The 16,755-nt window shown below is 46.8% G+C and overlaps 1 protein-coding gene across 4 annotated transcripts in view; it reads left to right on the top strand.

The window, feature by feature from the left end:
* Window positions 1-14,232, top strand: part of TULP4 (TUB like protein 4) — a 29,232-nt gene extending 15,000 nt beyond the window's left edge. For all 4 annotated transcript variants that reach the window (XM_085879963.1, XM_085879973.1, XM_085879982.1 and 1 more), the window contains 8 exons: window positions 106-250; window positions 412-556; window positions 859-952; window positions 2,918-3,061; window positions 3,337-6,045; window positions 6,383-6,649; window positions 6,981-7,228; window positions 10,988-14,232. In XM_085879963.1, the coding sequence (XP_085736089.1) occupies window positions 106-250; window positions 412-556; window positions 859-952; window positions 2,918-3,061; window positions 3,337-6,045; window positions 6,383-6,649; window positions 6,981-7,228; window positions 10,988-11,104 (3,869 nt within the window). In that variant the 3' untranslated portion in view covers window positions 11,105-14,232. The remainder of the gene's footprint in view (window positions 1-105; window positions 251-411; window positions 557-858; window positions 953-2,917; window positions 3,062-3,336; window positions 6,046-6,382; window positions 6,650-6,980; window positions 7,229-10,987) is intronic.
* Window positions 14,233-16,755: the final 2,523 nt, after the last annotated feature.

The raw sequence follows: 16,755 nt of genomic DNA, 5'->3' as shown, positions 1-16,755 counted from the left end.
TGCAGCCTAGCTATTTGTATGGAATTATTTATACAAAACAATTTTCATGAAGAAATTGTTATTTTTAAATTGTGAAACTGATTGAGGCCGTTGAACTCTTTGCAGATGAAGGTGGAGGTGTGGGAAGTGCAGGCTGTGGATTTTTTGACAGTGGAAATGGTTCAGACGGAAGTGATGGTGATTTGGGGGATGAACCACCATCACGCCGCTCGCCACGTTCCCGTCCCAGTTGCTCGCCGCGCATACCTCGGTATGGCAGTGACACCCACCACAGCAGTGTGGACCCCATTGTTTTTCTTCTTCTTTCTACTCTTGCTCTTTTTTTGATTTCTATTTTTTCTGAAACATTGTCATCAGGAAGTTTTATGAGATGACTCACTATCTCACATCATTCCTGATACACCACTGCAGAATGAATCTGGAAGCTCGTCGCTCTCCAAAGCTGAGCCGCAGCTGTGGTGACAGCACTCGTTCTCCACGCCTGCCAATCCGAAAATCATCGCTCGGCTCACCAGGCCTGTCAAGACGTGACCTCCTTTTGGATGAATCGGTGCAGGTTAGCCAAGTTCTTTATATTTCATATATTGTTCCTGAATATGATCACTATGAGCTTTCATTTTTTCGTAGCTATCCTGCTTTTAGTTAAATTAATTTTTTTGTATATTTATTTATTTATTTAACTTGACGATTACTTTTTTTATATTAGATAAGCGAGGCTCATGGAAGAGTGAGATGATCATGGGGTACAAGGTGTATTTTATCCAACCTCAGACATCCTTCCTTCCCATTCACTTTCCTCATGGTTTTTACTTTGACCTATCGCTTGCTGTCCCTCACACTCCAAACACGACCCAATAGCCTGGATTCCTGGCTCAAGTAACGTCTAACATCTGGGGCACAAAGTTCAAGATTGTGGGTCTTGCACCTTTTCTTCCCACCAACCTTGGTGCAGGTACCCCGTCTGCTTGCACCTATATTTCCAACCACATCATTTTCCTCTTTTTTAAATATTTTTTGCCTTTTGAATTGTGAAATAATTGTCAAGGATCTGTTAGCCTCTGTATCATATGATTTGTGAATGGAAATTAATATTAATACATTTATAACTCACGAGGTACAAACCTCTGATTCCGTGAATGCTGGAACCAACCGGGGTATTTTGTTTACTCGCTGTGTATCGGACAGGGTGTTTCAAAAAGAGTGATGCAACTTTCAATGTTTATTTACAAAGAAACAGGGACATGAACCAAACATTTTGTGAAAGCTCATGACATGGTATTTTCTGTCACTGATTGCTGTTGCAGTGAGTCACTGCTTGAGTTGGTGAGAGCCCAAGGTCTGAAATTGGCATTTATGCAAAATCCTTGTAATTGATGTTCTCGATATGTGCCCCTCCACGGTTGAGACAGGCATTGATCCTGACTCCAAAGTTCTGTCCAACTTTCCTGTAGGTCTCATGTGACACCTCCCGCTTCAGATCATCCAGTGTGGCAGGGTGGTTGGCGTAACAGAACCCTTGGCAGTCCCCCTCAGATCCATTAGTCCAGAGGGTTCAAGTCTGGGCTATGGGGTGCCCTGTCATGAGCGGTACCCAAGGCAACGAGGCAGTTTCTAAAGAGCTGCTGCAGGAAAGTGATGGTGTCACGAGCTGTATGTGGGGGTGCACCATCCTGCATAAACCAGGTCATGCTGAGCTGGTTTGGGGTGACCTTTTGGGCTCGATCATTATGGAACCTCTGGAGCATGGCCCAGTAGTGCTCACCGTTGATCGTCACCATCCTATTGTTGTCATTCTCAAACCAGTAAGGCCCAAGCGTTCCCCATCTGGCATTGAAGGTGCAGAAGCATGTGACCTTAGGCCCTTTCAAGTACCTCTATGATCTCCTCAGGTGTTTCTGCCCCCCAGAAAAATGTTGTGGTTGTTGATGGCACCGTTTAAGTGAAAATGGGCTTCATCACTGAACCAGATCAGGTTGATCCAGTTTGGGTACCACACCATCCTGTCACTGAGCCAATTGCACATATCAAGTCTCCATCTCATGTCATCTTGACTCAGTTTATACCTAATAGAGATGATGAATGGGAAAAGCTTCAGTTTCTTCGTGAGGATACGCCAGACTGATGTTGTTCTGATGCTGATTTCCTGGGAGCGCTGGCGGTGGGACTTCTTGGGACTGTCCACTGCAGAATCCCACACGTCGTCGATGTTGGCTTGGCTCTTGGTTGCTGATGCTGGCCTGCCACTGTTGCCTTTGCTCTGGTTGTGCACTGTACCCTTGTGCTCAAAATGTTTTACAATACGTTGAATGGCACAACTTGCGGGCCTTCACGTTGTCTGAGGTCGTATTCCTGGCAGAACCTCCGGCGGGTGTCCACATATGGTTTAGTCTCATACCACAGAGCCACCACTTTTGTCTTCTGCTTCATTGTCAATGCCATAGCTGAGCTACGGAGCTAGAAATCCCAGGGAACAAATACCACGATAACTACACCAAACCCTGAAAAGGAAAACTGTAGAGGTCAAAAAAACAAAGAAATGCCAGGAAGTCAAAGTTGTATCAATCTTTTTGAAACACCCTGTTTATGGAGAACTAGAACAGCACTCGGTAGAGCAGATACCTTCCCCAGGCTGAACAGTTTGCGTTTTGTATCCCACTGATAGGCCGGATCCCAATCCGGATCTTCGCCAAAATCGAATTTATTCGTCCTTGTGACACACCCAAACTCTCCACTAAGTTTGGTCCGAATTGGTCCATAACTTTTTGAGATATCCTGCTCACAGACAGACAAATAGGGGTGAAAACATAACTCTGTCCACCTTCAATGGCAGAGGTAAATATCAATTTGGAGTAAAAACCTTAATACCTCTTTTTAAGGCACCAGACTTCTCCTGCTCTTCCTATCCCTGACCCCCCAGTGATTTACAAGACCAGTTTGCTGCATCTTCAGCCACGACAGATGACAATATACCTGCCCGAGGTGCGGAAGCAGTTGGCTGGCTTTCCTCCGCCCCCTGCCTTCGCAGCAAACGTGTTCAGTGAAGATGAGGACGAGGTTATGGGTAGGATGCAATTTCTCCACCACTTTGTTGCTTTACACCACAACTTGTGTAATTTCGTGTATGCCTTGTTTGTTGCGGTTACACTTGAGGGAATAAATTGGCAAATTGTGTATGCTGGATAACCCAAATCAAGTCATCATGTGGTGTAATATGCTTCTACCTGCCCAACCAACCTGGTCACCCATGCACACTCAATCAGCCAAGTGGAAATTTGCTATTTGTACATGGTCTCTGTACTATTTTTCACAAACTCATGCATGTGTGTGCCAACCCAGCACCTGGAGTTGCTGGTGCGCAAGAGGCAAGCCCACCCTGCACCATGAACATTCCAATTGCACCAGTATACAGTGGAGCACAAACCATCTCTCCCACTCAGAACTTGGGTCTTGCACACTCACTCTTGGCCAATCAGAATGTCCAGCTGGATATCCTCACAAATCCTAGGCCAGGGCCCACTCATCAACCAGATTGTCAAAGGCCGCTGCCACCTCCACCACCTCCTCCAGCCTTGCCACCAACAAACCAACAAACAGTTTATGAAAGACCACCACAGATGCAAGCCCTTCCTCCTACATCAAGGGCAACCGGCTCTCAGCCAACATTATCCAATCAGTTTCTGCCACTGGAGTTGCTAGCTGGACGGCGAACAACCCCAACTAATCAGAGTGTGACAACTGATAAGTTAACCAATCAGAGAGCTGCAGCACTGGCGCTTGAGCTCGTTGCTAATAATCGGGTTGCACCAGGGGTTTCCCGTGCAGACAGCACCACAAATCAGGCTGGAGCAGAGGTTTTTGGGACTTTTCGCCGACCTCTGCTTAATGCACAACTACGACAAGACCCTGTACGACCTTGTATAGACACCCCTCGAGTGTCAGAACTTGAAAATGGTGTGATCAATGGGGGTTCGAATGTGCCCCTTCCATTACTTGGTGGAGATCACAATGCTGCAGTGGCACACATACGAAAAGGCGGTGAGGCTTTGCGGCTTGGTATGGTAGAACCTCCAACTCAACCAGCTCCACCTCCAGCACCGCTCTTGCAGTTACAGCAACAACAAGCGCACTACCTCCTGCAACAATTACAGCTACCACAATCACATCATGTGATTCCACCACCACCTCCTCCTCCTCCTGTCCCACCACCACCACTGCAACAACAGCAACAATTACCTGGCCTACCACCACAAACTGTCCCACATCACTCATTGCATGTCCTACCAGGACAGTTCCCACAATCACATATTCAGCTTCAGCAACAGCAATCCACACACTTGCAGCAGCACACGATTCAGCAACAGCATGCTCTTCAGCAGCAGCACGCTCTTCAGCAACAGCACGCGCTTCAGCAACAGCACGCTTTTCAGCAACAGCACGCGCTTCAGCAACAGCACGCGCTTCAGCAACAGCACACGCTTCAGCAACAGCACGCGCTTCAGCAACAGAACGTGCTTCAGCAACAGCACGCGCTTCAGCAACAGCACGCGCTTCAGCAACAGCACGCACTTCAGCAACAGCACGCTATTCAGCAACAACAGCAGCAGCAACAACAACATCAATGTACACATCAGCACCATATTCAGTTTCAGCAGCAACAGCCTATGCCATCACAATTGCATCTTTCACAATTTCAGCATATGCAGCAGCAACAGACACAGCCCACCACATCTCAACACTCACAGCTTTTGCAGCTACAGCAGCAGCTCCATTTACAACAACAAATGCAGTTCCAACAAATGCAGACAGGGCAGGCTGCTCCACTGCCTCCACAGTCACTTCAGTCGATAGGATGCAGTTGTCCTCCAGTCTCAACACTCGGCTATGAACGCATTACAACCTTTGATAGTAGTGGAAATGTACAGGAAGTGTGTCGGCCACGCTCCTCACCCAATGCGCCTGCATCTGTTGCCCCACGCATCTCAGGCAGCTTCACTCTTCGCATCACTGCGCCCACATCCCCACCACCTGGCTCTATCAAAGCAGCAGCAAGTAAACGACAAGGAGATAAAGCTTTGCCGCCACCTCCACCACCACCACCTCCAGCATATCCACGGCCTGGTCGAGCAACGCTTCCAGCACCATCACGGAATAAGGTTCCGCCAGAAGGTTGCCCCTGCTTGCAGCGTCCAGCACATGGCATGTGGGGCCAGGGACCCACCAAGAACACTGTAATTGTACACTCAGCAAGCCTTGCAGCACGCTCCACCTATAGCTTACTTGGTTCAAGTGCCAATGGACGTGCTTCTGTCACAGATCGTGCCCAGAAATCAGTAGATGGGTTGGGTGAATATGTTAATGGAGCTTTTTCTGAAGATGACCCATCAGAATGTACAACCAGCAGGCCCAAGGAACCAGTGAAATCAGAAGTTCTAGGTGGTCCTCCACCCCATGGCCCAGTACTTATAGGTGGTACCCTGAAGCCAAGCCGGCCGGGACAGGGTCTTATTCCCAACATCACAGCACCTGCCACGTTCTCAACGCTTCCACGGCCTGTACCAAGCTACCGTGACCCCCCTACACTTGGGCCTTCAGCGGACCTCTGGTTTCGGCAGGCCGTGCGAGCGAAGTCAGCTGCTGCACAGCACAGGTCAAAGGTACCCTCTGTCAGCCTGGCATCTCGTGGACAAACAGCTGCTGCACAGTGCTATGCCACTCTTCGTCCAGCAGCCACCAAAGTGCCTGGTATCAGCGCAACATTGGGCCATAACTATGCCGACGGGGGTCTTTCAGGTCCACGTCATAGTCTGGCAACCAGTTACCTGCCTGGCCTGGCCTATGTGACACTACCACGGCCTGGAAATTTGATACTGGAGGACGGGCAGGCTGCTCGGCCTGACACCGACGAAGGGCCATTGACAGCATACTCTGGTGAGGGTGCGCTGTTGACAGAGCCACGGAGTGACAAGCGTAAGAGTCGCAAAGCGCGGGCCGATAGCGGTCGGGGTGAAGACGACATAATCCAAGTCGCTGCAGAGGGACTGCAAGGTTGGTCTTAAGTGTCATTAAAATTAATGTCTTCAATGTTTTTTTTTTTGTTTTTTTTGGGGGGGGGAGTGAAGTTAGTTTTCTTTCTTTTTGGGGTTAATTCCATGACAATTTGTTTCCCTTTTAGATATGTTTTTTAGAGATTATTCCAGGTTGCAAAAATAATGACTGATAAAGTGGCATTGATTTTAACATTGCCATTATTATTGTTGTTGTTGTTGTTGTTGTTGTTATTATTATTATTAACCTACTTTTCAAGAAGCAACACCTGTCTAATAAACCTAAAAATTAATCGTTTTGGGGGGCAGTCAGTAATATTCTTCACTTGTTTGTGCAGCATCATGTAAAGACATGTTTAATGCCTTGCTGCCGAGTCCTCGACTGGCTCCAAATGAGCGGAGGAGGTGCATGCCAGGGCCCAGGCCTGCTTTGGGAGGGTCTCGCAGTTCAGGAAGTGGGCAAGGCGAGCCAGCTGAGAGCTCGGACAGTGAGCATGAGGTCATGGTGGGTACGGACGAATGTCAAGGGGCAGCTGGTTCGGGTCGTAAGGCGTGGAAAAGTCGGCGATCTGGACGACTTCCTGGTGATGGTGACAATGGTAAAGGTAGGAAATTAACAATTTTTGGTGGTGGGAGAGTGAATTGACCAGTAGTCTGTAGTTCTTTAGAAGGGTGTAGTACAATGTCACATTACAGAATCTATCAGAACAATGTTTTGCAGAAAAACTTTGTTCAACAAGACATTGTCTTGGAATACTGTCTTGTGTTGCGTCGTGTATGTTCGTCTGTATGTCCATGTGTGTTTGGCAGCTCCACTATGAGCCTTAGATCATGTTAAAATAATGAATGCAAAAGGAATATATTTTAGAAAACCCATCACAGCTGCCGTTCACCCCATCAATGGTACCAGTTTCGCCCTTCAAACTTTTCTTTAAGGTCGCCGAGGTGCGGATCGTGAGGATGGCCGGCTAACGGGGATGGTTCCCGGAGTGGCTGGAGGCCTGCCATTGGCCAATGTTCCAGTATCCACAAACAGCTTGGTTGGTGGACCAGGGTTCGTATTTGTAATGGCAAACAAACAGCCGCTGTGGAATGAGGCTACACAGGTATACCAGCTGGACTTTGGAGGACGAGTCACCCAAGAGTCAGCCAAAAACTTCCAGATTGAGCTGGATGGGAAGTTGGTCAGTGTAATACACCTTTACATTTCACCTTGTTTTTCTTGAATTGCCTAATACAGGAGGTGTATCACTTCATAAGTCTCAGGTTTGCATATCATCTTGCACCCTTTCCCATTTAGCTATTTTCTCCCCCTCACACCGACCAGAATGCATATATTCACTCAGTAACTCCTTCCCTGGTATGCTTGAATGGTTATTCCTCCCTCCTCCCTCCTCCCTCCTCCCCACCCCCACTCCTTTCTCTCAACTTCCTTTGTCTAGCCATCCTGATAGTCCTTAAAGGTTGTGGCTCAAACACAATGCCTCTCTTTCCACACCCCCTCCCCACAATCTGTCTATGCTCTTGTGCTCACCTTTTCTGGATGTTTCCTACCAATGCCATCCTGCCACTCACCAAACTTATTTGGTTTGACTCATCATTTTTTTGCCCCATAATACCTTCATCAGTGCGTAAACCTTTCTTCCTTTGTTAGTCAGCTCTTCAATCGAGCGAGACATTGCACGTAAAAGTACATGGAGCTGATACTGGAGGTCCCCCGCCTTTTGGGTGGTATGAAGAATTGATCTGTGTAATATGAAAGCTAAATCTTGAACGGTTTTTGTAATATTACGTACACAAGCCAAATTGTGTATGGTGAGATGGTTGCCATGGTAACACAATTCAGCCAATCACAGCCGTGATATAACCAAGTTGAGATAATGTCATGAGGAATAGATATCTGCGATATTGTTACGAATTCGCGCCCGCCGGCGTGCGATCGGCCGCGTACCTCTAATCGCAACCGCGTCGCCCACCGGACGGACAATTCAGTCGTGACCCTCCTGGAACTACCGCCAGGAACCAGTCACAGGTGAGGGTTTAACCTCACCACAGCCCAGTCCGCATTCTACCCGTGCGAAATAGGGTGAATCGCCGAATGTCGATATACCTAAGTACCTGCGCGGGTTACCTACCGAGGGGCTGCACCGCGCCGCAGGTCGGCTTGGGACACGAACTGCTTAAGCGGTCCTTTCCGTACTACAGTGATAACCGAGCGGTGTTATCGCCGACCTCGATGGATCCGATTATCTTTACCAGGCGTTCAAAACCCACTACCCATTCCACGATGCAAGATGGCTTTTTAAAAGGGAAATACGACACGCCGAACGGGATACATTGCACACAAGGACATTTATTCACTAAACACGTATTACACACACAACACAAGCAAGGCAGTAATGCAATGTACAGGCAACAAGTAGAAAACAAAAACAATACGACCGACTATAAGCAAGGGTGTATTTACAGCACAGTTACTGAGCAGGTTCTACTTACAGGGACACGGCGCCACAGCAGTCATACAAAACAAAACAAATGGAAAGACCTCCTCACAGGCAAGGGGGTAGACGGGGTCCGGAGACCTTTATGGTCGTGGGCACCCTCGAGGTGTCTCGGTGGGCAGGTCACGACTGCACGGCAGTTAGCGTGGCCGCGCCTGACTCCGGGCCTTGCGACGATGGGCGGTAAGCTCTCTCCGGCGCTCCTCGCCAGACGCGCAGGTTCGCTCCACACAGTCGGCAGTCTGCGTCCCCGATGCCGGCAGTCTGCGCCTCCCGTCTGCGTACCCGATGCGTCGCCCGGACTCGCAACTGGCCCGCGCCTTCGCCAACAGGTCGCTCAACAGGACCACCGGGAGACAGGGGAAAAAAATCAGCGCCAAGACGAGAGGGAGGGAGAGGGAGCATGACCCGACGTCCACGAAAGAGAGAACTCGACCTCGACCACCAAGGGAAGAGAGAGCCCGTGTGCGGTCCGCCTTATATAGTGCGGGGCTCCGCCCTTCGCTCCTCCCCATTTTCGGCTCTGCCTCCCTTCGAGAAACTTCCCGAAAAGGGGCGTTCCCTCACGCCGACCGCCTCACGCCGTGCATCCACCAATCGGCAGCGAGCTGCCCTGCCCCCTTCCCTTCACACCAGGCACGGGGAAAATAGGCGGGAAAACCCCACAGGCTCCACAAGAGCTTTTGTTCTGCCAATCCTGCCCGCGTTCTCGGACAGTTCCCGACGCGGAAACCGTTGTAGCATGGACCGTGGAGGATGGCGTTTGGAAGCGGGGGTAGTGGCGAAGATGGTGGTGGTTGTTGTGAGGGAAATTGTAGCGTGGTTGGTGTTGTGACATACTTGGTGGCGGTTGTTGTTTGCGTGTAGGTTTGTTGTGTGCTTGGCGTTGCGGCGTACTTGGTGGCGGTTGTTGTTTGCGTGTAGGTTTGTTGCGTGCTTGGCGTTGCGGCCTACTTGGTGGTGGTTGTTGTTTGCGTGTAGGTTTGTTGCATGCTTGGCGTTGCGGCGTACTTGGTGGCGGTTGTTGTTTGCATGTAGGTTCAAAATAACGATAGGTAAAGAAAAACGCGATCTCAAAGGGTCGCAGCCCGGTGAACACGAAGAAATTCCCTCTAAACAACGGTGGGGAAATCTAACTGAACACAGACTTATTGATCTAACTGAACTAAGGACCCTTTATGGTGTTCTGCGAATTTCCACAGCCGTAACAATATGAAAGCTAAATGTTCAACGGTGTTTGAAATATCGCAGAGACAGAAGTACATGGACGGATGATCAGTCGGACAGAACTCATTTTAATGTCCCCCGTCTCCGACCTTGTCAGAGGGATGGGGAACAACAGTTTGTCTGGCTATAAGTTGCCAACCTGTCATCCTATTTGCTGAGATCGATTCGTACAAGTCGTACAAGTCCAAGCATTTCTTTCTTCAGTTGATTGTATGAAACTTGCTAGGAATAAGTGTTTTCAATTTCTCTGTAAAAGGCTCATAAAGGAGCCTGTACATCATCTTCTTCCTCTTCCTCCACATGACTGCGGGTAGCATCACTTTCTGGGGGAATGGCTGTGCTACTTGATGCAATGTCCCCTGTGGGTTCAAGCCGTAATTTGGAATTTGGCCAGGGTGCCGGTGATAGCTCACCTCCATGATCACGTCAAGGAGAAGGCAAATTAGGAAACATTGTTGTACTTTTCACCTGGTGGTGGATATTACAGTTAAGGAGGCGAGCTGAAGGTCTTAAGCTCTGATCTGTGTCATGAATGAACACCATGTGGGAAGACTCAGCCTGTCTTCTTTCCGAGGTCGGCAAAATGAGTACGAGCATTTGAGGATCCTGCATCGGAGTGGTTACCCATCCTGGATTGTGTCCCCGAGCCAATGAAACGGCCTTGGCAGCCCTATGTGACTGGTGGCACAAAAGGAATGGTTATTGTTGTATTTTTCTTGAATCAGAAGGACATTATTGGTGGACACGAGACAATTGGTTTTATTTTTTTTGTATACAAAGTCAAGGCTTGTGGAAGAGCGGAACACTGAATGGATCAGGACGCAACGGAAGAAAAGGAACAGTCGAATGAGGCGGAGACAACAACGGCCGCTTTGAAGGACAAATTAGAGGGAGACTTTGACAAATAAGAGATGTGCAGAGGAATGAATGAAGGCGAGAAGAGGGCACACGAGGTGGACAATATGGATACAGAAGCAAAATCTCAGGAAAGAAAGATGAGAAATTTGTGAGGAGGTGGGCTTGGGAGTGGGGGGTGGATAAATGGCATTTGAACCTTGGAATCCAACATCACAAGCTATGCATTCAGATGGGAATGCCAACCAGGTGAACCCATAGTCAAATGCCAAGGGTCAGAGTTGCAAAAGTATCAATGTTATTGATGGAAGTTGTCGTGCACAAACGTGTGTACATGCATACATGTGTTCTGTTTTGCAGGTGATGCAGTTTGGTCGGATTGATGGCAATGCCTACATTCTCGACTTTCAGGCCCCCTTCTCGGCAGTGCAGGCCTTTGCGGTGGCCCTGGCCAACGTCACACAGCGGCTCAAGTGAACTTTACGACTCCACTTCTCGATGACGATTTTGTCTACCGATACCCACTGGAAATGCTGTGAAATCTGAAGCTTGTGATTGACACTGCTTTCAGAGGGGTCTGTCCAACAGAACCCGATTTGGCTGTGAGGGTAAGGTGCAAAGCATTTGAAATGTTTTATCAAGCGTATGGTTGTTCACGTTGAGTTGTGTCGATTCAGGCTTGTCCATGCAAAGAGCAGCGGGCTTGAAGATAAACCGGTACAACCGCTGTGGCTGGCCAAGTACAAGTCTCCATGCAGTTCGGATTGCCGTCTCGGCATCCCTTTTTGAGTGATATGTTACAGAGCGCTCTACCAGCCATTTGGCGTTGTAAATTGGCCAGTCAAGGCTGACACTTACAGAATTCAGTTGTGGATTGAAATTCTAGCCAGAAAGCTAGTACTGCCTTTGTTTGTCCTTCTTTAGTGAAATTCACGAGACCATCTACTGCCCTTCTTTCCTCTCATCTGCTTTTCCTACCTCAAAGAAGGCTCACAATGAACACAACGGGGTACCCTAGACGGATCCCAAATGTTTTGGGATTGTGGTTGGAATATGATATTTGCTTACTGAAGTTGTTCTGGAATGTTTTGCCTTCGTTCGATGTTGAATTACCCGTTCGATGTTGATCGTCGTCATCTCAAGAATGCAAAACTGAACACTCACGATCATTTAAATACATGGGCACGGCCTCGGTGTTTCACGGCCTACTCCAGTACTTGATAACAAGATGGCACCCTTCCTTCTGACTCAATGTTTTTTTTTTTTTGTCCTCTGTTCTGTGAGTCTTGCCTCTTCATGAAATAGACCAAGCATCTTACTTTATACTTTCTTTGTTGCTTGCTACTTTGAAGTTACTGAAAGTTTGTCAGGAAGTCGACGACACTCAGAATTTAATTTAGAATTGTGTTTAAAATAAATAAATAAAGATTGTGTAATGTACATGTTCTAGCCTTTAACAATGTTTCTAATCCTGTGGAACCTTTTCAGAGGTATTGCTTTCCTATCGTACGTTCTCACAGTCCTTTTGGTTCATTGAGACAGGCACGCTCACTTGTGTTCATCATTCATCGGTTTGTATTAGAGTTCGAAAAGCATTTCAAAACTTTGGAAGTTTACACAGCTCCGTGTGCCGATGTGCAATCATTTCAGCGAAATGAACACTAATTACGTTCTCCTGGCAATGCCGATTTAAAATCCTGAAGCCAGTGGTGAAACAGCTTTGGGGGGTGGGGGTGGGGGGCAGATTTCCAGAAATTATGCCCAAGCAGTAGGTGGGGGAACCTGATGTTTCCATGAAATTTTTCTTCAGGGTGCTCTATCCATTATTTTTGAATGAATTGGAATATCCACCATGTTGTCTCTTTTTGGGAATGCACCTGTTCAAGGCCTGCAAAGTTTTAAGGTTTGGAAAGTTGCAATGGGGGTAGGAGTGAGGGCTGTGGGAATGAAACAAATTTAAATATTTTGGGGGAGTTAAAAAAAAAATTTAACCTCAACATTAGCGTACAGTCTTCTTCCACATCTGTTCCCCCACGCGAGTACTTCATGGGAATTGAGGCTATGTTTTCAATTTGATGCCATTGTGTTGAACTCATCTACACGTGGAATTGACCAAGTTGTCACTGAAAGATAGATAGATATATCTCAAGCCAATTCACCATCATGGTCACATTTTCTTGGAATGTTTCTTGACCCCACAAACGTTTGTTTACTCGATAAGCAGTAATAAAGGGACCATAAAATGCATGCCAAAGCGGTATCATTTTTTTTTGTTCTTTGGGTGATTTTGGGTAATAGCAAATAAAATACATGCAAAATCAGTTGCCTATAATAGGTCGTGTTTTGGTTCCTCGAAGGTCAGATTGCTCAGACTTTTATCAACTAGCTAAACTGCCGCTCTTTAGTTTTTACTACGGATATCCGTTTGTTTAATCGCTACTTGCTGCTTTGCTTTTTGTCACGTTTCACTGAAGGCGCTCAATTAGAGCTGCCGGAAAACTGCCTTATGGAATGCGGTCGAATATCAAAGGCCTTATTGGGTCGTGTCTCGATCATCATGTGATGCACGAGTGCCGGACCAAATCGAACCCACTAAAGCCATGCCAGCAATGTCTACCAAGACTCGCTGTCATTCGCTGACTAAACCACAAACTGAAAAATACAGTCTGTTACTGTTGTATCGATTATCAGAGTGCACCGCCAGCAAGGACAGCCAGATGCACTAACACCAAGCTGCCATTGTCGCACTGATCGACTGTTGTAAGCGTTCAATACGATGCAAAAACGGCATCTAATTGACCATCGTGCTTCCAGTGTACACCTATGTGCAGCTCCAATGTCTGCTTTATTACTTCTGAACTTTCATTCTTAAATAGTGTTTATATCGTTTGTTGTTACCTTCCTCGTAAAAACGAAAAGCATGTTTAGCATCAAGAAATAGTCAATTTTAGAGTTGCATGGTGAATTGGTTTGAGATTAGTATGTAATATTTCCATAATGGTTGTGATGAGTGAAATGTCTTGGGTTATTAGGTTTTGAAACGTGCAAAGTGTCAACTTGCGGGAGAGAAAGAGCAATGCTCGACTGACCGTGTCATTGATATCCTTGTGGCCATATCGATCACGTCTTTTGAAGTTCCATCACCGTTTGTTGATCAAGTTCACAGCTTTGAGCGGTTTGCGACTTTTTCCCCCTCAACTCTCCATTGAGCATAAAACTTAAACTTTAAATCCTGGTGGAAATTTGAGGCCATATGTGATGTCATCTCAGTAAGACACAATGCGCCATAAAGACTCGGTCTCTTCACTACCCCCATCAGATGTCCTTTGTGGCCAGCCCTTGCCACGTACCAGAAGCAGCCTATCCAGCTCGTACATTGGGTTACCTTTCCACGCCCAAAGCTATGGTGAAAAACACTTGAAGTGGCAAAAGGCGAATGTTTCATGATGACTGTCATGAGGAAAAGGCATCGCTTTTGAAGCCATTGTTCCACACCCTGTTACTTGGCACAGACAGGACTGAGCTGTATTCGTGCCTGTTGTGATGTTCTGCCTTGTGTTGTTTTTGCTTGAAATGTTAAAAAAAATAAAGCTGCCAAGCTGTTATGTGTGGGGGTTTTTCTTTTGTCTTAACCCTTGGAACCTTAGCGGCCGTTTTACCGGCCGCTATTCAAACGTCCGTATACCTGAGCGGCCGGATTTTTTTCTCCAGGGAGCCGAAAGTCCAAGGAGCTCAGGGTTCAAAGGATTAAGGCTGTAACAATTCACAATATGGGATGAATGCATTTGTCCTGCAATGTACAGTAGTTACATTATTAACTTGTGCAAACTACACCTCCTCCTGATCATTTAAACCTTCCTTTCTTTCGTCTGTTTTCTGCTGAGGTTTGGTGGATTTTTATTTTTTTTTAATTCACATTATTTTGACAAGTTAAACTGAATGAAACGTGTTATACAATGTTGATTAAGATAGATATGGTTTTTTTTTTAATCTGCACAAAGTGGAAAAGATTCTAATACAGAGAAGTGAAAGTAAAAGGAACAATCCTTGCTGGAGGGGCAGGGTAAGATGTTAATCTATTTACACCCTTCAGAAGTTGCACCTTGTAATGTTGCATAATATGAGAGAGGGTAAATGTTCTTTGGTTGGTTAGCTGACGGGAGCTATTTGCGAAGAAGTTTACTGCAGGTCTACCTGCCTCAGCTTAATCCACCTTCTATCCCACCCAATCTCCTCCCAAACCCTCGCACTCAACCTCTTCCCTCCTTATCTTCCCAGACCCCTCCATACATGTGTTCCTTGTCACCCACCTCCTGACCTTCCTTGAGTCCACCTTTCACCCTTCCTTTTGAGGGTCCATTAAGGCTTTGTCAATGTATTCTGATAACTCCCACTTATATACTCCTGGAGCCATGCCATAAATAGAGCCTGAAGTCTGTTCAATGGCTTCAAAGGAGCCCTGGAGGTGGTGACAGTGGGCACGGCCATAGGTCGTCCTTGCCCTGTACTGCTGCAATATATTTTTTTTGGAGACAAGGCACTTTAATGATGGGAATCACTTACATTATCCTGACATTGCATTGTCCAACGTTGCACACACTTGGAAAACAGCTGCGCTGATATTCCATAGAACACCTTTTCATTCCTTAATTTTCACTTTAAGTCAGTTCAGCCTGTGTGTTTTCTCTCACCAAAGTGCAACATATTTTGAATCTTGAAGGAACATACCAGAGGAGGTTGCTCCCATCATTTTATCGTTGTTGCAGGGAGCATAATGACAGAGAATGGGATTATGATGGACCACCCCGAGAGGATGAGGGGAGTCAGCATCATCCCTACAACCGTCCCAGCCCCATTGAAGGTGGGGTTTCCTCGTTTCTTCACCATTGAGAGATAAGGCCAAAAACGATATACAGCATGAATTTCAAAAAGTTGTAGACGTATTCGGAAGAAACATGGTTGTGGGTAGGTGACAAGAACAAGCTGATGAGATTTTACTTCTGGTCTGGATGCAGATCTGGCCTGTCAGTGGGATACAAAACAAACTGTTCAGCCTGGTGGAGGTATGTGCTCTACCAGTTGCCGTTCTAGTTAAGCTTTGTCATTGTAACTCGGTGAGCATTTAGGAGGAAATTTCTATGCAGAAATGCCCCATGTCAAAATGCCAATCTCTCCTTCGTCAGAAAATTTTATGAGCATGGTAGTGATCGTCCATCTAAGCACATGAGACATCTCATCATACAACAGTGAGGACACAAGACAATTGCGGCGGTAGCTGCAGCAATTGCCCGAAGTCTGAAGACATCGATCCGATTTTCTACCCCCGTTAATCCACCCCAAACCCACCTCCTTTAAATTCCCTGCTTTCCTTCCTGAAAGTCCCTGTCATGCTCATCTTGTATACCCCGTGTTCCCTGCCCCATCCCTCTCCCTTCCACAGATCTCCTCATGTCTCTGTTCCCCACTGTTTTGTCCTTCCCTCTCCTGCCCCTCTTGTCTAATGCCCCCCTTGTTGTGTGTTAGCTCTCATATGAGCCTCGTCAATGTATACCAAAAAAAATAAAGTGATGCATATAATGGGGACGAAGGAACCTAACATACCAATTTCTTTTATTTTTTTATGAGCTAAACTGATCCATTTAATGTCGTTTCACTTAACGTTGTGGTCACCACGATGTTAACCAAGGACCAACTGTACTTAAACACTGCATGGGGTATCGTGTTCAATAAACTCTCCAGTTACCTCCACCACCGAAGATGGAAGGAAGTTATGTTTTCACCCCTTTCTGTCTGTTTGTCTTTGTGTGCAGGATATCTCAAAAAGTTATGGATGCATTCAGATGAAATTTGGTGGAGAGGTTGGGTGTGTGACAAGGTTGACTGATTAGATTTTCGTGAAGAAAAGGATCCGAATCCGACTACTAGAATTTTTAAAGTGATTCTTCACCATCGAGAGATAGGACCAAAAACGACATGTAGCATCGTGTTTCAAAAATTTATTGGGTCCAATATGTTCTGGATCATGCATTGCGTGAGAGAGGTATGTGCTCCACTGGGTGTCCTTCTAGTTCATTAAGAGTTCGAGCGTCTGCGGACATAGGGAGAGGTGAGTGGAGGGGGGGGGGGGG

Source organism: Eptatretus burgeri, chromosome 1, assembly GCF_056783735.1.
Source record: "Eptatretus burgeri isolate ZD-2024b chromosome 1, Ebu_testis_v1, whole genome shotgun sequence".
In the NCBI taxonomy this organism is placed as follows: Eukaryota; Metazoa; Chordata; class Myxini; order Myxiniformes; family Myxinidae; genus Eptatretus; species Eptatretus burgeri.
The sequence above is the reverse complement of the archived record's forward strand: the minus strand, read 5'-3'. Positions and strand labels throughout refer to the sequence as shown.